This window comes from Theobroma umbraticum, unplaced genomic scaffold (genome assembly GCF_002168275.2).
Source record: "Theobroma umbraticum cultivar Fairchild unplaced genomic scaffold, ASM216827v3 scaffold_239.0, whole genome shotgun sequence".
Taxonomy (NCBI): Eukaryota; Viridiplantae; Streptophyta; class Magnoliopsida; order Malvales; family Malvaceae; genus Theobroma; species Theobroma umbraticum.
Window position 1 is genome coordinate 124870 of NW_018397279.1, and position 20266 is coordinate 145135.

General features: G+C 37.7%; 5 protein-coding genes and 1 long non-coding RNA gene across 10 annotated transcripts; 3 read left to right on the top strand and 3 right to left on the bottom strand.

The window, feature by feature from the left end:
* The first annotated feature begins 854 nt into the window (after nucleotides 1-854).
* Nucleotides 855-4447, top strand: LOC110427960 (uncharacterized). 3 transcript variants are annotated; one of them, XM_021443621.2, is made up of 7 exons: nucleotides 855-1178; nucleotides 1417-1538; nucleotides 1803-1852; nucleotides 1959-2401; nucleotides 2489-2593; nucleotides 3285-3347; nucleotides 4164-4447. In XM_021443621.2, the coding sequence occupies exons 1-7, from the start codon at nucleotides 1134-1136 to the stop codon at nucleotides 4224-4226; spliced, it is 891 nt and encodes a 296-aa protein (XP_021299296.1). In that variant the 5' UTR covers nucleotides 855-1133; the 3' UTR covers nucleotides 4227-4447. The 3 variants fall into 3 exon arrangements, with proteins under 3 accessions (XP_021299296.1, XP_021299297.1, XP_021299298.1); XM_021443622.2 differs by having other exon boundaries at nucleotides 860-1178; nucleotides 1959-2410; nucleotides 2513-2593; XM_021443623.2 differs by having other exon boundaries at nucleotides 866-1178; nucleotides 2513-2593.
* Nucleotides 4448-4607: 160 nt separating this feature from the next.
* On the bottom strand, nucleotides 4608-5585 carry PMZ (zinc finger (AN1-like) family protein). Its single transcript, XM_021443624.2, has 2 exons — nucleotides 5366-5585; nucleotides 4608-5199 (listed from the first exon to the last, which is right to left on the bottom strand). Exons 1-2 carry the CDS (start codon nucleotides 5468-5470, stop codon nucleotides 4747-4749), a joined length of 558 nt encoding a protein of 185 aa, XP_021299299.1. The 5' UTR covers nucleotides 5471-5585; the 3' UTR covers nucleotides 4608-4746.
* A 2297-nt stretch (nucleotides 5586-7882) lies between these two features.
* LOC110427778 (RING/U-box superfamily protein with ARM repeat domain-containing protein) lies at nucleotides 7883-10558 on the top strand. The gene has a single exon (XM_021443376.2). The coding sequence runs from the start codon at nucleotides 8590-8592 to the stop codon at nucleotides 10303-10305; it is 1716 nt and encodes a 571-aa protein (XP_021299051.1). The 5' UTR covers nucleotides 7883-8589; the 3' UTR covers nucleotides 10306-10558.
* A 2817-nt stretch (nucleotides 10559-13375) lies between these two features.
* Nucleotides 13376-14677, bottom strand: LOC110427746 (peroxidase 31-like). Its single transcript, XM_021443329.2, has one exon. The coding sequence runs from the start codon at nucleotides 14525-14527 to the stop codon at nucleotides 13544-13546; it is 984 nt and encodes a 327-aa protein (XP_021299004.1). The 5' UTR covers nucleotides 14528-14677; the 3' UTR covers nucleotides 13376-13543.
* A 1776-nt stretch (nucleotides 14678-16453) lies between these two features.
* LOC110427711 (uncharacterized) lies at nucleotides 16454-20224 on the top strand. Of its 2 annotated transcripts, XR_016352134.1 has the most exons (4): nucleotides 16454-16536; nucleotides 17006-17074; nucleotides 17211-17399; nucleotides 20000-20224. It is a non-coding gene; the product is annotated as an uncharacterized LOC110427711 (long non-coding RNA). The 2 variants fall into 2 exon arrangements; XR_016352133.1 differs by lacking the exon at nucleotides 16454-16536 and having other exon boundaries at nucleotides 16605-17074.
* Nucleotides 17083-19962, bottom strand: SAG101 (senescence-associated gene 101). 2 transcript variants are annotated; one of them, XM_021443269.2, is made up of 4 exons: nucleotides 19727-19962; nucleotides 19259-19616; nucleotides 18374-18940; nucleotides 17083-18152 (listed from the first exon to the last, which is right to left on the bottom strand). In XM_021443269.2, exons 1-4 carry the CDS (start codon nucleotides 19735-19737, stop codon nucleotides 17313-17315), a joined length of 1776 nt encoding a protein of 591 aa, XP_021298944.1. In that variant the 5' UTR covers nucleotides 19738-19962; the 3' UTR covers nucleotides 17083-17312. The 2 variants fall into 2 exon arrangements, with proteins under 2 accessions (XP_021298944.1, XP_021298943.1); XM_021443268.2 differs by having other exon boundaries at nucleotides 17083-18155; nucleotides 19727-19961.
* Nucleotides 20225-20266: the final 42 nt, after the last annotated feature.

Below are 20266 nucleotides of genomic sequence, written 5' to 3' on the forward strand. Positions count from 1 at the left end.
TTTTGGCAATAAACTTCAGTGATGTATTTTGCATCATTACTCAAATGATTGAATGCTAAAAGCTGTTATAATTTTGGGTGCCAAAGTCTCCATCCGTAGACAACTGGGACTTTTAATTACTCTTGCAAACATGATTATGGAATAATCAAAGTTTCAAATTTGTTGCATCATTGGCAAGTGGGCAAGTCTTTTTGTGTTTCTCTCCTTACATAATGTTTGCCTTTATTCGGAGAAATCTACCTTCCTTACAAGACGGGATCAAGCAACCTCTTAATATATGAATTGGTGTTTCATGAAATCATGATACTACCTACTATGAGAAGCCTTCAGAGAAGGTGAAGGTGTGGAATTAATATTACCATTCAACTCTTTTGTATCATTTGTAGATGTAAAAATGACAAAAGCAGAGTTCGATTCTGTGAGCTTAATTCAAAGAATTACAAGGAATTAAGTACAACTGAAGCCAATGGATTCCTTAAAGGAGAAAAAAATCAAATAAAACTTAATCCAATTTATCATTTTTTTAAAGAAAATGCAGTAGAAGGACATGGGAGTTACTTTCCATTTTATAGCTTAATGGAGATATGAAAACTTACCCAACATGAAAATCACAAACGTATTAATTCAATACAGGGTACGTATTGATCAGCAAAAAGTTACATAAAGATCCCGTTTGAAAATTTATCAAATTCCTCTTCTAGATTGTAGAATAATGAAGTCAGAAAACTACTATGGAAAGTGACATGATCTCACGGAAAAAGACATTTACAGTTTTTACTAGTCTTCTTTTCTCCTTTCTCTCTCCCCCTACCAAGCCCTGTCTTCGAGTGGATCCACTCGATGAAAAGTAAATTACATGCCAATAAAAAACATGGGGCATTGACTTGACAAAAAGACTTGTAGAGTCCACAAAGGCAAATTCCTTCCCTTCTTCTCTACATTGCAAAACCCAGAACAGTGGTTACACCCTCATTTTCTTCCCTTCTTCTCCTGATTTGCCATGTAGTTTATTTACAGTTTCCTAAGACCGAAATTCCATCATCAAAACCCTTGCTTCAACTCCTTATAGCAAAGAAACATTGACAGTATAAAACCCAAAGTTTCATTCTTGACTTCTCTGGTCACAAATTTATATGGAAAAACCCAGAGTCACCATCACCTTGGGAGACTCAGGCAAGGTACTCATCAGCTCATTCATTCTCAAACTTCAATATGATCAGTTGGTTTGAAGGGTTATTCAATGATTATTGGGTTTCTTTTGTTTCCGTTAAAACTTGTTCGTTTGGGACACGCGGGTCATGCTTTTTGTTTTTTTTGTTTTTGTTTTTTTTGTTTTTGTTTTTTTGGTAAAATAAGGACTAAAGTAATAAAGTGAACATCTTTGTTTGGGTAAAAATGATTCTTTTTTTCGGCTAGGTGGTTAAGATGAGAGATTATGCCATGTTTGATCATGGAAGGATGAGTGGACGCAAAAGATTCTTAAAAAACAGGCCCCGGAGTTATGGTGGTGCCGACAAGTACATGTCCAGCAACAAAAGGTTTTTTTTGTCTGTTTCTGTTTTTATTCGTACTGTTTTCCGGTTTCAACTCTTTGTTTAATTAGCTAGTTCTTTGTTGAACTTTTAGGTGTATGTATTTGCTTAAATTTTAGTAAGTGAGACTTTCATCTGTTAACTGACATTAACTTGCATTCAGAGTAGATTTCAGGTATGACTACTTCTCTCCTATGTTCTTTCAGAAGTATGATGAAAATTCAATTTGTGTGTTTATTTTATGTAGTAGTTTTGGGTGTTATTTTCCAGGCATCGAGGAGATGGCTCTGAATGGAGATCAGGTGGCAGTAGATTAAAAGGTAATAGCTAGCTACTATTGTTGGAGTCAATTAGGCTTGATATATAGCAGTTTTTGCTCTTTGAATTTGGTTGATGACTGTTCGTGGTGCTGTGAGATGACTGAAGGTTCTTGTCTTGCTGGAAAGGACCTCCGGTTAAAACTGATGCGCAAGTCCCGAACACATCACTTTAGAAGTGTTTTAGAAGACCGTAGAAAAAGGATTTTAGAAAAGCTGTCAAAAGATATTCGGCCGCCGCAAAATCTTAGCATGCATCCATGTAGGCCTGGACCAAATGGAATCGACAATCTGAATCGAATTACTACCAATTGCGTTAGAGATGGTTTGCATATTTACTCTTTGCAAACTATGGATGGATCGAGAGGTTTTGCTGAGATGCCTCAGAAAATACCAACTGCACCTGCAAGGGCTGATCTGTTTTCAAGCAATGGGATTTTTTATCCTTCCAGGGTGACTGGCATCATACCTCTCACAGGAAACGATGTAACTGCCAGCCGGGTCACATCTGTAGCACCAATGAGCAGCATAGTGCAGAGAAGGCAACATGTTGTATGTTTTGTATGTTGTATGTCACAGGGTGATTTGCTTTGACCGTTAGCCTTTTGGTTTCAGGTACCGGTCTTACTTTTAATCTAGTTTCTATTTCTTGGAATTTCGCAGGATAACGAACCTTTCACTGTTACTGCCTTGTTGGACTCACTCGGTTTAGGGAAATATGCCATTCATTTTAAGGCTGAAGAAGTAAGTGACCTGCTTTTATCAAGTATCTTGAAAGAATGTTGCCTGGGAATGTGTTCTTATGGCAGAAATTGAGTTGTATCTTGTGTCCATTATATGTTGAATGGAATATAAAAAAGCCGCACTGTTATTCATTTCTGAGAGCAAATAGAATCTGTTACTAATAACATCTCTTGTAAATCAGTGGTGAGTATAGGCTCTTACAGTAAAACCTGGGAAATTATGATAATTTTGCAGTGTGAAGCATATTAAAAATTAGTATGACACACTAAAAAACAGAAGATTGTGACATTTGGAAACTACTTGGTTTGTCCAGTGTAAAGAAGTAAAGAAAGGAGATGTGAAACTTCATGACACATAGCTTTCCTTCCATGATATTCCATTTCTTGGGAAATAGATTAGGAAGGGCTATTCTAATTTTCTAAATACTACGCAAATGCCTTAATAAAGTTGTATACATGCACCTCTATCATGAGATGTTTCTTGTGCCCTTCTACACTATTTTGGCAATTGCATTTATATTGCCAGAAACTATAATATATGGAATGGGATACTTTTGAGGAAGTGGCAGAAGAAGAGTCTTTAGAGAGAGAGAGAGAGAGAGGGGCGGGGGATTTTTTTACTTTTCAAGGGTTGATTGTAGCCTGTTTCTTTCAACGTCCATTTGGTTGATACGTGATCTGTGTGATTACAGGTGGATATGACTGCATTGAGGCAAATGGGAGAAAGGGATCTCAAAGAGTTGGGGATACCAATGGTATTCTCATTGCATACTCTTGTACTTGTCATTCTTTAAGTATATGTACATATGGCTTTTCATAAATATTTTTTTTGGTTAAGTGAGTACAACTTTTGGTTTATTCCATAAGTGTGATACATGCATTTGTCTTTTAGCTAGAACAACTAGTGCAATGCCTGCTTAATCTTACAAAATATGATTGTTTGCCGACAAACAAACTTGCCAAAGAAATTCACAAGGGAAAAAGAAAAGAGAGATAAGGCATCAAGAACTGGAACATGTGGTTCAATTATTTGTACTTATTAGAATTAGTAATAATTTGCATGATGACATTTACCCATAGGCTCTGCTTGTCGGGAGTTCAATAAATTAAAATCAAAGCCTGAAATGATTTTTCATGCTTTTGCTGCCATTTGCCTTCATATTGATGAATTTATACATATAGCTCAAGTGAGTAATCTGACACATTCGATATTTGTATGCCTACTGAAATTACTTGTAAAAACTGTTAGATACAGTAATCTTATACACTTTCAGTACAATCTGAAGCATTGGATGGGTCCTGTTTAATATCAGGATGGGCCAGAAGATGCCAGTTCTTCTAACATATTTAGTTGTTGACATAGGTACTTCCCATTTTTATTTGCTATAAAAATTCTGAAGTTTTCTTGGGCTAACAAAATTTTTGTTGGGAAAGAAATTTGACCCCCAAATGGTCTTATCTGAAAGTGCTTTTGCTTGGCCTGATAATGCCATGGAAATGACCTTTTATCCTGATAACAATTTGCATTCTAAAAGTTTGAATTGTTCTGGCAAATTCTGCTTGATTTCCAGGGACCAAGAAAGAAACTTCTTGCTTTTATGCCCCCTTCGAGGTGGCATCTTCCACATATGTGACGTTAGTTTGGTGTTTAGTTGATGGAGTTTCCACCGCATGTCAGTTTGAGAATCTTAAAGAGCGTAAACCAACAAGGTGTGTTTTCCATTTCTAAGTTGTTGTACCCATCATTTGTAGTTCTCTTCATTTTAGCAAGGCAAAGTAGGTGGATTATCATATTGATGTATGTATCTGGACAAATCTCTCATTGTAATGTAAATTACCCCCCATTTAGATTTTCTGCCCTCGTTAGTCACCAATTGATATATTCTTGGCCTCTTTGGCTCGTGAGAGGATTTGATAATAAGATTTCAACTATTCTATTATCATGATTAATTTACAATTATAATGATGGTTTATAATTCATCATGATCTTTTTGCATAATGTATAATAAATAAGGTTAAAGAATAGGAGATTGTAGCTTTTTCCATTGTGCGTATTCCCTCGCTGCTTCAAATGCAGTTTTTCGAACCAAATATGAAAAATTAATTGTACATTAGAAAGGAAAAAAAAAGGAAACCATGTAATGTATGTAAGTCCTAATAGGCCTTCACAGATGGAGTAGTTGGAGATGACCGCTGTCCGTTCTTGGCACAATCTTTCCCATTCCTTGAAGCAAAAGCAGCCAAGAACTTCTCATTCCATCCGCTTCTAGCCGCCTGAGCTGGCACGGTGGAAGCCTGTTTGCAAGCATGATCAGATGGGAACCTGTGTTTCAGACAAACCTTCAATTGGCAAGTTTTGCAAACGCTTGCATTAGAGAACGTCAATATCTGTTTACACCTCCTAACAGGGCAAGTTGGTTTCTTCTTCTTCCTCGGAACACAATCTCCAGACTTCTCATGCCTCTCCAACACCATCTTCTCCTCCTCCCCTTCTCCTCTTATCTCAATCGAGGTCGAACAGATTTCACAAACTACCACCTTCCTGCTCTTATGATCCGATTTCGGGCACTCGTGAGACTTATATGACCTATGCTCCAAACAAAACACCTGCATAAATAGATTTTTCAACACAAAATTAATACCAAGAGCAGAAAAATATTATCACATAACCTTCTTTTTCCTAATGTGATCCGGTTTTTCATCTATCAGAGGCGTTTTATTTGATTCATGTGAATAGAATTACGAAAGAAAACAATAGTAATAAGTAATGTACCTTGTGACAACCGTCGCATTTGAAAGGCAGAAAATCTAATTGATGACAGTCTGAATGTTGGCAATGTCTTCCCAATTCAGGAAAAGCTTCAGTTCCTCCGGCCATGCTTAAAGTCAACAAAGATTTATCGGAATTTAGGATGCTTTGGGCGGAGGCCAGCGAGGGGGGAGGGCTTTATATAAAGAGGTTTGTCTTGTGGCCTAAGCCAAGTCCTGCCTGGAACCGAGTTCCGTGTTTGATTTCTGTTATATACAGCAGTTGGGAAACTTCTACGGGAAACAACGGAGTCGGCTTATCACCTTGTTTATTTTTATCTATATTCGAAGAGGTCCTAAGCTATCCAATTAGTAAACGCCACATCACCTTTTAAAAAGGGCTTGGCCTACTATTTCTGACTTCCGTAGTTCAATCTGGGCCCATGTGCAGTGATTGGGGAAGCCCATTTATCTTTTCTGGGCCAATAACTCCTCTTTTTCTACAAATTTGTACAATTTAAAGTTTGGGTGCTTTGGGCCAAGAGCATTGGGCCCTAAAGGATGATGATTCACTAGCACTTACGGGGAAAAAATGAACAGTTTCCATGCTTTCTCCTTATTAGTCATTAATGGTAGGAGAAGAAATAGTAGCTGTCTCCAAGCTCGATTATTGAATAAAACACAATAACTAAAAGTTAAGAAAAAGGTGCACATTCTTTATTTCAAGTCTTGATTATTTGTGTTTAGGAGACATTTTGACCCATGTTTACTTTTTGACATTTGGGTTCCTCACTCTGCTAAGTGCTTTTTAAGCCATTAATTAATTTTCCTTTGTTTCCTTTATCATCTTTTTCTAGTTACCATTGGAAAAGGGAAGAGTCTTCATCACTTTTGTTTGTTGTTTTTTTTTGGGAGAAAATATTGTGGAAGAGTTGAGAGTAGAGTCTTACTCACACAAGAAACCAAAGGGTTTAATGATGTAATTTATATGTATTTTTCTTTAGTTAAATGATAGCATTATTGGTTAGACCATAGAGCCATTGGAGAATAATTTGAATTATTCTTTGACTTATATACAAACAAAAAGGTGAATGATGCCAATTTGTAAAGTTAGAGAATTCCACTTTTATAAAGTATTGGTGAGTGATTACTTAGAGTAACATACAATCTTTACTTGGAGATCAACACAGCCAAAGCTTAATGTCCAATCTATTACATAATCAACATCATGGGACCCTTGCATGTTCTGATTTTGGCCATCCTTTGCATGAAAAAGATAATAAAATAAACCAAAATTTTCTTAAAATAAGTTTGGGTTAATTTTGAGTTGTGAAAAAAATCATTTTAAAAGTGAATACAAATCCTATTTCATTTTGTTGAATATTGAAAAGAAATAAATAAGCTATAATAATCCAAACTAAAGGGAGGAAAGAAAGCATAAGATTTTGATAAAATTAAAGCAGTGGCACTAAATTACTCTGAGCAAGACTGCATGTAATGTGAAAGGGTAGAAAATATGAAAAATCCAATCTTATATCGATGGGAAGGGGATGGGCTTTGATAAACACTCCTCTCCCCTTTCCCCTTTCCCCTTTCCCCTTTCCCCCTTAAAGTAAAAAGGAATCAATCCCTTTGATAAAGAAAGACAGAGATATCATCCAGCCTAGAACACTTAAATAGTCAAAATCACTATTCAAATGCTGCAGAAACTTAGCAATTAAGAATGCAATAATAATTTGGTTATGTTGTTGGCTACTTAGTTGTCTATCAACTCCATGCAAAGTTAAAAAGTAGTAGTGGTCATGGCAGGGCCCTTTGCTCATCAGGAAAACAACATTTTGAAAAAAAAAAAGGGTTTGCTTTTTCTTTTAACTTTTGGAATTAATAGAGCAGCTGAGATTAAAGCAGCACGAGGGGTTGTCTCATGGCAGATAATTTCTTGTGAGCATATTGGCCAAAAAAGTCTTGGTTTATGTTATGGAATAAAACCATGTTTAAGCCACATATAAACTGAGAATTTGGCAGCATGTAAAGCTGTGAATGCTGTGTGCTTCAACAGCATCAATAATTGCTTCAACAGATTTGAGAAGGCATCGTTCCTTATTTAATCAAAAGCAGTACGATCGGAGAGGATAACAATAGGGTTTTAAATGCTTTTGTTGTTGGCTTTTGACAAGTTAATAAATAAATGAAGAGAGTGACGGACTTTGCTTAAGTTCATTAGAAGGTAAAGATTAATTTATCTGGAAAGTGACACTTATTGAGTTGAAGTTTACTATCTTTCAATCTGTACAAGTGAAGGAAACAAAGAAACTAGAACTTCTATTTTTCCCTTATCAGAAGACAAAAGACTGAAGGGTATAGCAATCCTAGAAACTATCCTTGGCTAACCGGATTTGCATATCCCAAGTTCATAATGATATATAGAAGCAAAAATGTTTGATAGCTCAAAATTAATGGATAAAAAATACAAATATCTACAAAGGAATAAGAAAAAAAAAAGCCAAAAAAATTGTAAGCAAAGAAAAAGAAGTAAGTGTCCCAAAAGAATGAACAGGATCAACTGATGTGAAGTTTCCGCGCCCCACAGTTGAGTCAACAAAAAGGCCAAATTATATTTATGCTCCATTGACAATAATCCATAACTGGTTAAACTCTAATCTACCAAGGAAATGAAGAATATGATCCCAAATTGTAAAAGATTAATGCAAAATTACCTTACTAAAAAAAAGGGGAAAAAGAGTTAGCAGTCCAAAGCAAGTGAATAGGGCAGTGGCAACTAGAGTTTGAGAAGTGCCTCATAGCAACTTTTTCTTATCCGTCATTGGCCGAAATTCAAGAAGGCACGGAAAAGAATCCGAATCCTAACAGGCAACTGCAACCCTCACCCCTCTCCCCCATAGTCTCTCTCCCAAATCATCATTTCATCATCCCAAATCAATTGCCAAGTCTTTCTTTCTCTGTTTGGTTCAACAAAGACTTGGTCTACAGTAACATGTTCCTTAACTTTCTCCTCATGATTCTGTCTTCCTCGACATTAAAGGAACTCCCCTGATCCCTGAAACATCCCCTGGATTTCGATCAACAACGAATATTTTTATTCTCAAAATTCCTGTTTTTCTCCTCCCGGAAATCATGGAGTCTCTGCAACGTCTCTTAATGTTTCCCGTAGATACGTTGATACAAAGTTTAAATTAAGTTTCGTTGAGAGGAAAAGTGTTGGGTTTTCACCTAAGGGAAGGATTCAACATGGAGTTCCGGGAAGCTATGAAGCTAATGATTCATAAAACACCAACTCATAAAGATTTTTTTCATGAAGATTCAGGAAAACAGAAAGTGAAAGTTGCAAGCAGTGCAGCTGCCAACCGAAAATGGAGAATTTCATTTTACAAGTCGTCATCAACCAACGCTTCAAAGACATGTCAGGCTCAGCCAAAGCAAACTCCCGAAGAATTTTCTTGTCCCATTTCAGGGTCTTTAATGGCTGACCCGGTTATAGTTTCCTCAGGCCACACCTTCGAACGAGCCTGTGTTGAAGCCTGTAAAACCCTGGAGTTTACACCAACTCTCCAGGATGGTTCCAACCCTGATTTCTCCACCGTTATCCCTAACCTGGCCCTTAAATCCACCATTCTCAACTGGTGCCGAAAACATTCCTTAAATCCTCCAAAACCCCTGGATTTCTCCACAGCAGAGGAACTTGTCCGTACATTAATAGCCAAAAATCCAAACACCCTGATCAAAAAAGAACAAGAAAAGGTGTCTAATTCAGAGAAAGAGTTGATTCAAGGAGTTGAAGATATTCCTTCAGTGAAATTCGACCATGCAGCCACTCAGTTAAGTCGGAGGCCACCTCAATTCCACTCGAGCTCGGAGGAATCTGTTGCTGCTTCTGTCGCCACCACCAATGTTCTAACACCGCCATTGCAACTCGCGACTCGTCCGAGTTGCTACTCATCCACTTCTTCCTCCTCCGAAATCGAAACCTTAACCCCAAACCTTAACGAAGAAGAAGAGTTTTTCCTTGAAAAACTAAAAAGCCCTCAAGTTTTTCACGTCGAAGAAGCCGCGGCTTCATTAAGGAAGATAACAAGAACCCAAGAGAGTTCCAGGGATGTTCTTTGTACCCCACGTATACTTTCAGCTTTAAAGTCTTTGATCACGTCCAGATACGTGAACATTCAAGTGAACTCAATTGCAGCTTTGGTGAACTTGTCATTAGAAAAAATTAACAAGGTGAAGATCGTACGGTCAGGATTGGTTCCTGTTTTAATTGATGTGTTGAAGGCAGGATCCCTTGAGGCCCAGGAGCATGCTTCCGGTGCACTCTTTAGCTTAGCCCTCCATGATGATAATAAGACTGCCATTGGAGTTCTGGGAGCTTTGCAGCCTCTCATGCACATGCTAAGATCAGGGACTGAGCGGACTCGGCACGACTCGGCCTTGGCACTTTACCATCTCTCTCTAGTTCACAGCAATAGGAGTAAGCTGGTTAAAATTGGGTCGGTTCCGGTTTTGCTAAGTATGGTTAAGTCGGGTCACATGAGGGGTCGCGCCTTGCTTATATTGTGTAACTTGGCTTCGGGTCCCGACGGGCGGGCCTCGGTGTTGGATTCGGGTGGGGTGCAGTGTTTGGTGAGTTTGTTGAGGGGGAACCAGTTGGATGAGTCGACTCGGGAGGGTTGCGTGGCGGTTTTGTATGGACTGAGTCAAGGAGGGTTGAGGTTTAAGGGATTGGCGAAGGCAGCCGGGGCGGTGGAGGAGTTGGCTAAGATGGAGAGGACAGGGAGCGAGCGGGCGAGGGAGAAGGCAAGGAGGATGTTGGAGATGATGAAGGGGAGGAGTGAGGAGGAGGAAGAGGATGTGGACTGGGAGGAATTGCTGGACGCGGGGTTGACGAGTCGGAGTCGGTTTCGACTCGGAGGAGGAAAGAACGGGTCATGTGTGAACTCATCCGAGTTTTGACCATATCTTTTCAAGGTTCGTTTTTTTGGATTCGGGTTTGTAATTATTGGTGGATTTATTGTGTCGCTTTTTAGGTTGTAGTGACTTTATTGTGACAAAATTATAAAAAAGTGATGGAAAAATGTTTCTAGACAAAGAATTGATTCTGAAAAAAAAAAAGAAAAGCAAGCTCTTTTGTTAGCTGCTGCTTTGCATTTGTCACACTAATTTCTTCCTATTATTAAAAAATAATGAGACCTTCAATTTCAATTTGCAACCATATAACCATTTTTATTTCAATTTATTTCCTTTGTGTTAATTTCCTACAATCAAAATAATAAACATTTTAAAATTGTTTTATTACTTTTAACTTACACATTTGTATATAAAATCTAGTCTTTCATCATTTTATTTCGATTTCTATATAAAATCTTTCTGAATATTCCTTATGATAACGACAGATTTTGTAATATATCCAGAATATATACAAATATATTGTGGATATATTGATGTATATCCATGAAATTTAAAAGGTTAATTAGTTGCTTTTTTTTTGTTATTGACACCCACAATTTTGTAAAATATCTAAATGCATGGCAAATATTATTAATCATAATAGTTTTGGTCCTCCAGCATTCAGTGTATTAGTATTTATGTTATTAATCATATCAAATTGTAATCGTTGACTATCTTGCAAATCAATACTTTAGATGTTATCCAATTTTATTATATGTATGATAGAAGATGTTAATATTGATTTATTTATATTTTTAAAACAACCTAAATTCACAAACACATATGTGTAACATTTTACTATATTATAATTCTTATATTATGACAATAAAATATATACTAAAATTTACTTTAAATTTTCAATATTTATTATTAATTTGGCCATTTATTTTCGTTTTTATATATGTATCCATAATTTAGCGGACTTGATATGTACTATCTATTTCCTTGTCTTTAGGATGTGCATTGCTTAGATGAACCTTACCCCTGAGTAAATGGAGTAATGCTTTTGTCCTGATGGGCTATTTGGATTGGGGCATAGCCAAATTGGGCTGCGGTATGTGCTTCAAATATATAACTTGGGCTTATGACTGATGAGTTGGGGACCAAAATCTCTCACCCATTATGTTGAGCATTTGAACCCAAAAAGGACAGTAGACTTTTGCACTTACCAAAGGGACCAAAATCAAACCCAGAGAATGAGAAAAGCCTTTGCTGAGATTAGTTGAATAAGCTTTATTTATATCCTAAAAGAGAAAACCTAAAGAAAGTAGAAGATCATGAACAATCTCAACCAGGACAAAACAAAAGGGGACTGGCCTCCTAAACTTTTGATTGTGGTTGCCTTCTGGCAGCCATGATATCCAACCATGAGCAAAAGCTAGAAAAAGGTGACTAATGCATCTAAAAGTGTATTCATGGCAGTGTGCCCAGTACCTTAAATATAATACTTGCATACACCTTTTCTTGACTTATCAATTCACAATTTCCCGCTTTGTAATATCAAAGACATGAGTGAAACTTGACCAAAGATAAGTGACACAATAATGCTTTGACTGGATAACATTCTGTCATTCCATTTCACTGGTAAATTTGCCCCCTCTTTTTAACTCAAGTGAGAAAAGAATGGAGTAAAAATTTGTCGCTTGAACAACAAGCAGTAGATATATTTAAGCCTGCAATTTCATGTCTTCGAGCAGAAATGGAGAGAAAAAAACTTATGGCTACCATTTGAGGTTGTTGGGGGTGATAAACCTGTCTGGAAATGCTCTCAACGGTAACATTTTGGCACACTTGAGTAATAACTCCTCTCTGGCCCTTCAAATTTAAAAATATCGTCGGCAAGTCTATGATAGCCACTAGCATCAAAAGAATTGCAGCAAGTTTTCTTCCTTTCTAGGGGACAAAGTTGTCTGGTCAGTGTCAAGTGCTAATTGGTTGTGGTGCAGGGCTATCTGATCAGAGAATAGACAATTAAATGATGCAGTACAGAAAAGCTAATTTATCAACGTCTGGTTAATGTGTCTATTCTACTGTAGTTTTTGTCTTCCATGTAGGCATTTTCCGTTTCTATGGCTTATTGTTTCCTTTCAGTACATCAACAAAATCTGGGAAGGGTTTCTCATAACAGTGAATTGAAATGATACAGCCGAACCAACCTCGTTAGCAGGTGGGAAGTAGAACTTGTCCAAGGCTTGGATAAGAAACAATTCAAGCATTGAAAACATATCCATGTAAACTGGATTTCTCCTCTGGTAAAGAGAAACAAAATGAAGAATCACATGACTTCCGTATGTACCTAAACTTGCAGTCTTTAAGTTCAACTATCAGTTCTCTTCACAATGCGATTATGTTCCTTAATGCTGTTGGAATGGTAGTTGCTGTTACAATTCTGAAATAATTGGGGTGGAAGGTAAAAAGGCGGTTCATCATTTGGATGCTCAAACTTTGAAGACATTGGATTGAAAAGTGTCATCCATAGCTGCCAGTTTCAAATTTCAATCAAGTTCCAATCCTCAAAATAGTTTTCAAACTCCAGTAATAAACCACAGCTGCATCCAAAATCAGGTTGCTTTCTTGGAAATGGTTTCTTTCTTTGGCTGTTAAATTCAGGGAACATACATGACAGAAAAGTACGGATAAATTTTCAATTCTGCATTTCAAAATTAACAACCCCACATGGTAGCAGGTGCAACAATGTGAGTACCCAGGTTGAGAAAAAGATTTAGTGCATGGATTAACGCATCATCAAATATATAAAACAGGACACCATTAACATTTCAAATTGATGACTAAACTAGTACTTAATCTATTTCTTGAAGAAGACAAAGAGAACAGACAAAAGTAAACAATCCAACATCATCAACTCCTAAACCCCAAAAAAAGGCATCTGTCTAGTTATTTTCAGGATTATCATATCCCCTCTTTCAATTCATCAACAATCTCCCAAATTAAGTTTCTGATTATACTACACAAAAACTTGAAATCAGCTCTTTCTGTGAATCTTACAAACAAGTAAAACAGAATCAGGCAAATCCAGGACCACCAGAACTGAAGAAAAAGAAAAAGGCATAGGAACTTTAAACCCAGAACACAGATTTAATAAATATGTATAAATTTAAGCCTGATGTGATAATTGGTACAAACAAAGGCAAGTATACATAAGTATTTTCAAAAGATCTTTAAAACACCAGAAAGAATTCAGTAAAAGGAAAAAAACCTCAGACAATAATATCAGCCCAAAAACTCAGTTAACAGCATCACACCTGCGCCTAATCTCTCCTTTCCTCCCAGTCTTGATCCCATAAACACTAAGCTTCTGCATAGCTCTAGCAAAATCTTGAAAGAACTTGTTTTGATCCTTCGCATACAATTCCACAAACGGCTGTGTTCTAGGATCATTATACAACCCATGATCTGATTCCAAAATCCCCAAACCCTTTGGTAAGTTCTGAAAATACAAGTTATCAAACTTGTTGGGAGTCATGATATCATTAAAAACAGATAAAGTTGGGTTCTTTGGATAATCTGAACAAGCTTGCTTCAATGCTTGAGCAAACCTTGGATTGTAATGGGTATCATTGCCAATGTTTGAGCTAAACTCTTTGCAATGAGAAAACCCGATTGTATGTGCCCCACTTAGGGCCACCATTTCTTGAATAGTGAACCCTCTTGCTGCAAAAAGGTTGAAAATTTGCGACATATCCATGTTGGGCTTAGGCAGGTTCCCTTCTATTGAAGAAGCTTGAGAAAATTTTGAATCTTTACGTCCCAGATAAACATCATAGTATGGACCACCAAGCATAGTAACAAGGTCACGGGCGGCGACAGCGAGGATGTCAGCACAAGAGACGGTGTTAGGACAGGAGAGTTCCAGGGCAGTCTTGGCACGTACAATGAGGTCGAAGGCATCTCCAGGAAGAGACAGGTTGATGTCGGCGTCACGTTCAGCCTTGTTGAATGCAGTGGAGGAGATGAGAACAGAACCGTCACATCCATTAGGGAGGCAGTCGTGGAACAAAAGCCGGAGGGTTCCTGCGGCTGTTGTGGGACTGGTGATCTGCTTGTTGGTTATGGTTTCTTGCATGATCTTGCTGAAACTTGGACAGGTTTTAGAGTAGTAATCTAAGCTTAACCTTGATTCACAAAGCAATGCGGTGGAGGAGAGTAAGAGGAGAACAACCAGCAGCGAGGGAGGCGGCGGCGGCGGCGGTGGTGATGACTGCCCCATTGGTCGAGCTGAGTTGAGCAGAGCAGAGAAGAGCAGGGCAGGGCAGAGGCTAGGGCTAAACTTTGAGGGAGAGTAAAGAATGAGAGAGAGAAGTGAGGAGCTTTAAGACTTGAGCTTTGAGCTGGAGAGTTGAAAGTGGGAAGTGACGCGGTAGATTAGAAGATGGGACAGGGCTTTTTAACTGTTGTCTTTTATTTTTACTGTTATTTTTACCAAGGGAAGCTCCAATCACGAGATGCGTGGCGCCGGGAAAGGGATCCAGTTAAATTTATGCAAGTGATGAAATCTCAGCCGTTGATAAGAATGTGACGCTGCGACAAAAGCGGTTTAAAAGTAAAGATTGAATAGTTATGAGTTGAAGTCGATTGTCGTAACACTGTCTCAAAACAAAATTTAAGACATGAGTAAGCTGCGTATCACCCAACAACAGCATGATTTTGTACTTAGCGGTAAGAAAGGGCTCCATGGTTAAGAATGGCTCTAACTTTGATCAAATTGTACTTATGTCTTATATGCATGAAAACTCAGCTTGATGCTATATTTTACTCTGAAAAGGAAAAATCAAGTTCTTTCATTTGTATGGTTGGAGTTAGACGGATTGAACTCTTAGCTCTAGAGTGTGGATGGTGCGAAACATGAAGTGGGCGTAATGGGAATGTGTTGGGACTTGGGGTAGTGGCCATGTGGGCCAGCAGTCACGATCATACGGCTATCATACAACTGGATTTTGTGGAGATCTGCAACGCTGAATTGGAAGAAAGAAAACAATACCATTTTGATATTTAAATTAGGAGAGAAAAAGGGGCAGCAAAGCAACGGTGTATTTGACGCATATTTCGTCCATCACATGAAGGATCATGGTTTGCCCACCCGCAATTGGTTCAACGCGTAAGCCTTTAATGGGCCCTCTCTCCGCTTCCTGTCTTTCCTTGTATTATACTAAAAGCAGCGGCGCTTTTCAAAGCTTCCAATTTATTGTTTTCTCCCTCCAGCTCGCACTCCTTTGCATAAATACTGTCTCAGGTGTATTCATTGTTTTTTTTCTCCAATTAAATATATGAAGTAAAAACCCAAATTTTAATCCTTCATCATCTCATATGTTTGAGTTTTCAATTAGGAGTGCAAAATGAGTTAACCCAAGCCCATTATCTATTTTATCAAGGTTCAAGATGAAACTCGAATTTGAATCAAAATCCAATTTGACAAATGTAGGAAGAAGACCAATAGCCAAATCTTGCATGAAACTCCAACATTAGTTTCAACTTGATTAAGCATACATGTCTTCGAACTCTAATTCACCTCATCTCTTGCTTATACACGTGAGGTGCACAACAATTAGAGGAGGTTTCTCCCGTAAAGTTGAGTTACAAATTGGATTCTTCGGAGTAAAGCAAGGTTAGTGCTATGCTTACTAAAGATAAAAAGAGGATTATATTAGATGTCATCTGAATGAAAACAATTTAGAGTGAAGTCATTGAAAATCTTGTTGCCTTTCTCCAATTCTTCCGTTGACACAAATTTAAAAACTTATACATGATACTTTCAATGATCCTGTGACAGATACAGCGATACAAAGTTGAAACAAGGCCAGGCCACCTGGAACACTGCAAATAATAATTGAACTAGCTGCAATTTTCCTTTGCCTGCCAAAGAGTTTCCTATTTCAAGAAAAGCTTCTTTTAATATCTCCAAATCTACATATTTCCCTTCCAACTAATTCAATGCCAAATTGTACCAGCAAGGGAAAGATAAATTAATTAATTAAAGATCAAAATCCCAAATATTCCATTGTCAATCAGACCTTAAAAACAAAGATTAGGTCACATTTTCTGTTTCATGTGCATGTGCTTGTTGGTCCCACTGAAAGCTGGGTTGTTGCTAGGTTTAGTTTGTGTCTACATTTAACAGCTCATTCCCATTCTGCCATGAAAACACAGCTAGATCTTGCCAAGGGAATGGCCCCACCGTTTACAATCTATCACCAATGATATTGTAGGCCTGCTCATCAGGTAAAGCTAATCATGAGAATGAGATGATAACAGTTTTTTGCTTTTGTTGTTCAAAGTTTTAGGTAATAATGGCTGTGTTGATTTGAAAGATTTGTGTAACAACTTCATGGTTTTTTGAACTCATAGATTAGATTTTTGTCATTTGATTGAATCAAATGTTTAATAGAGTAGTCACTTCAATCTGCTATATGGAGTTTCATTTTCCCAGAGTTGGAATTTATCTCTTATCAGGCTAGTGTTGGGATGCGCCAGGCATTTTTACTCTTACTTTTTCTATTGTTTTTTACCTTTCTTTATTATGTTGCATTAACAGAAACTGTTATCTGTTCTATATATAATTAAATTTAAGATTTGATTGCATATAACAGAACCTGTTATATATTCCATATATCCAACTAATTCTGTGATATTTGGCATTATGAAAGAAGGGAACCAACCATAAGCTTTGACTACTTAAGATTTCTTATAGGAGAAGATGCATTTTGGCAAGGTCATTCAACAAGATGTCCAGTGTAACATTACACTGAACTTGCTTCAGGCAAGCAACACTAGTAATTTCTATTTTATTCATGGCGATCCCCTGTGGAATTACATAATAATTGATGACAAAGTGGATGGACTTAGGTTTAGGTGTTGTGTCTGATCTATAAGATTTTTTTTTTTTGTTCATGCAGAGGAGGTTCACTAAATCTATGACTACACAACAAAGGGGATAACCTTTTTCCATTCCCTAGCTTGATCTCCCAAGGCTTGAAGTAGAGACCAAGTTGTAATATCTATATTTTTAGGCTGAGTACCAAGCACTCGCTTCCATACTGGTGGTATTTACAATTTTTCATGAAGTCAGTCAATGGTAAATTGTGGTAAGGTTCTATAATCTTCTCATACTCTTTCCACCATTGCATAAAGCTGCTGTCTTTCAGGAAAATTTCTGAAGATACTGCAGACTTTTTGATTTGTTCCATAACATACAGCTCAAACTTCATTAGGTTCTGTCTTGATGACCCTCTGTCGGTTATAGTAGCATCTGCATTTTCTAGTGTCTTGCACCATATTCGAGCCTCTTCCACGCGTGCCCAAAAGCAAGAATCATATGTTAGAATAACATCCACATTTTGTTTCTTCGAGTTGATAGAGAAGCCGCTTTGTTTTTCAGCTTCCTCCAGCCACTGCTCCATCTTTTTATAATGATCTGATCTGCCATTATTTATATAGTTCTTTTGGCCAGCCTTGTAGTAGTCAGCTATATCAAGTGGCTCAATCATTCTTCTATAGTTTGTACCAGCATACAGCCACCGGGTTCGGAAGTAAACCCCATCTTTGTGAGGTTTTTTCTCAGCTTGGGCAACAATTTCTTTCCAGTAGTTTGTAAGAAATTTCTTGAGCTTGACAATGTCTCTGTCCCTTTTAGAGAACTGGTTCTTATAACAATCATAGTAACCTATTTCTTCTGCCTTGGAAACCTTCTTATACCATTCCAGAAAGGCCATTTTGATTTTTATGTCATTTAGTTTCTTGGCAGGGTCAAAAACCTTCCTCTTGTTTAACATACAACTCTCTTCCAGCTTCTCCAATTTCTCAATGAGTTTGTCAAAGTCATTGTTTTGCTGCTGCTGCTGCTACAAAATTCAGATAGACATTAGATCAGAAATGAGATTTTGGAACTTTTTTTTTTTGAAACAATTGATGACACAAATTAAATTTCGCTTCAATTACAACATCCTAGGTTATGCATTGTCAAGCTATTCTTTTGTTTTTGACATGAGAGAAAACTGAGTAACTCAATAAAGAAAGAGCGATGTACCAGATCACATAAGGTGAAATGAAATTGATCTACCTGTCTTTTCTGGAGTCCAATTGCTTCCAACAGTAAGATTGTCCCTGCCCGAAGTGAATTTGGCATAAATTCGCTAAGCTGCGAGATTCCTTTGAAGATTATCCAGGACTCCAGTTGTTCAACAATCTTCCCATAATCAACAACCAGTTGTTCCTCATTCCTGGTACCTCCCATTCCCATTGCTACCAGCAGTTCTGAAATTGCTTCGGGGTTATCAGAACATATACATCCCATATTAAAACACAAAAGAAATGTACCAAAAGGCCTGTAGAAATCGGGTTGTGAAGTTAAGCCCATGGTGTGAAGATTATGGGGAGGAATGAAGAGTCTTGGGATAGAGTCTTTGCCCGTGACAACATGGAGGAAACAAGAAGTCCATGCCGGATGTTCTGAAATGGATTGTTGAAAGCCTTTGTCGCCAACAAGGGGTGAACCAAAAGTGAGGCAGAGTGGGCGTTTTGCAGCCGACACATCGAGGCTCTCTAGCAGCCATAAGGTGAAGAGAGAGGCAACAGATCCTCCTAAAGAATGTCCAGTTACAATTAAGGGTTTGGAACTGCTACGATACTACATAAATTAAGATATAACATTATCAGTATACCCTCATTTTCACACTTCATTCATTAAGCTAGAAATAATTTGAGCCTAAAGTTGACGCAAAACTTGATTTAACAGATTCACATTTATCACTTTATAAAAAGGAAACCATTGAACTATTACCAAATTTGTGGTCAGGGTAAAATGCAAGACTTTTGTCACTGAACTTCTTCCTATATTTTAACATATTCCCTCCAGGGAATGACTAATTGCCTAGCTATTTGATCCAGTTGTAATCTAGACTGGGATTTATCCAGCATTTACAGTTTAAACACAGTAGAAGCGTACCTGATTTTTCAGTTGCAAGAGCTCATTCATGTGACCACCAAAAAGCATAATTGCTTCTTTGTGAATAGAGGAGTTACCGTTACTGCGTAAGAATTCAGCCAAAGGAAAAGTCTCCCTAAGAGCTGTAGATGAAACCAACTCTGCTTCTTGAAGGTGGGATTTGGTGCAAATAGGAGAAGTGACAAAAGCAATGATGTTAAATTTAGCTTCTTGATAAGCTTTATATCTCAAAGGGAAACCCAAAGTATGCTGCTCATTTAAATTCACTCCTCCATAACAATCCAAGTTTTTAGCCCATGAAAGTTTGAGCAGCCCAGAGCTCACCACGAAACTTGCTACTTCTGAGCCACTGCTGAATCTGTAGTTGAGAGCAGAAAATAAAGAAAGTACAAAAGCATGGTTAATAAAGGGAAAGTAACAGTCCTTTTTAGTTATCAAAACAAGAAAGGAATGAAACTCTCAACTTACAATTGGTTCATCTTGTTTGCTATGGTTTGATCTTTGGCTAGCTAACAGGAAGACTAGAGATAATAATAACATCCATGGGCATGAGGAAATTGTACAGCGATATAAAGTCAGTCTTTTTCCTCTGCCTTTTTCTTCAGTTCCGGGTTGAAGTTGGGCAGTTTCGTAGACTTTGAGACTTTGGAGAGGAAAATGCGCTGTCCCTAGTAGTGAAGATGCTAGGAAATTGAACATTGTTTTCCTTTGCAGTAAGTTTCTGTTTTGACTTTCTTTCAGAGTTATATGTTTTCCCAAGACTTACTCATGTGCGGAAGTTTCTGTTGCATCCAGTTCAAGTCTTTAGTCTATGATGAGGTTTAGGTACACGGAATGCATGATGACCTTGCCCTGACGGATTCTCGGATATTCAACTTCAAACTGAATTATTTCCATGAATCCATGCATATAGCTTTAGTAGATGTTTTTTCAGGTAAAAGTTGGGTTCTATTCCTTCTGTCAACAATGGAGTAGCCGGTCAGAGAAAGAGATGATCAATCAGGTTAG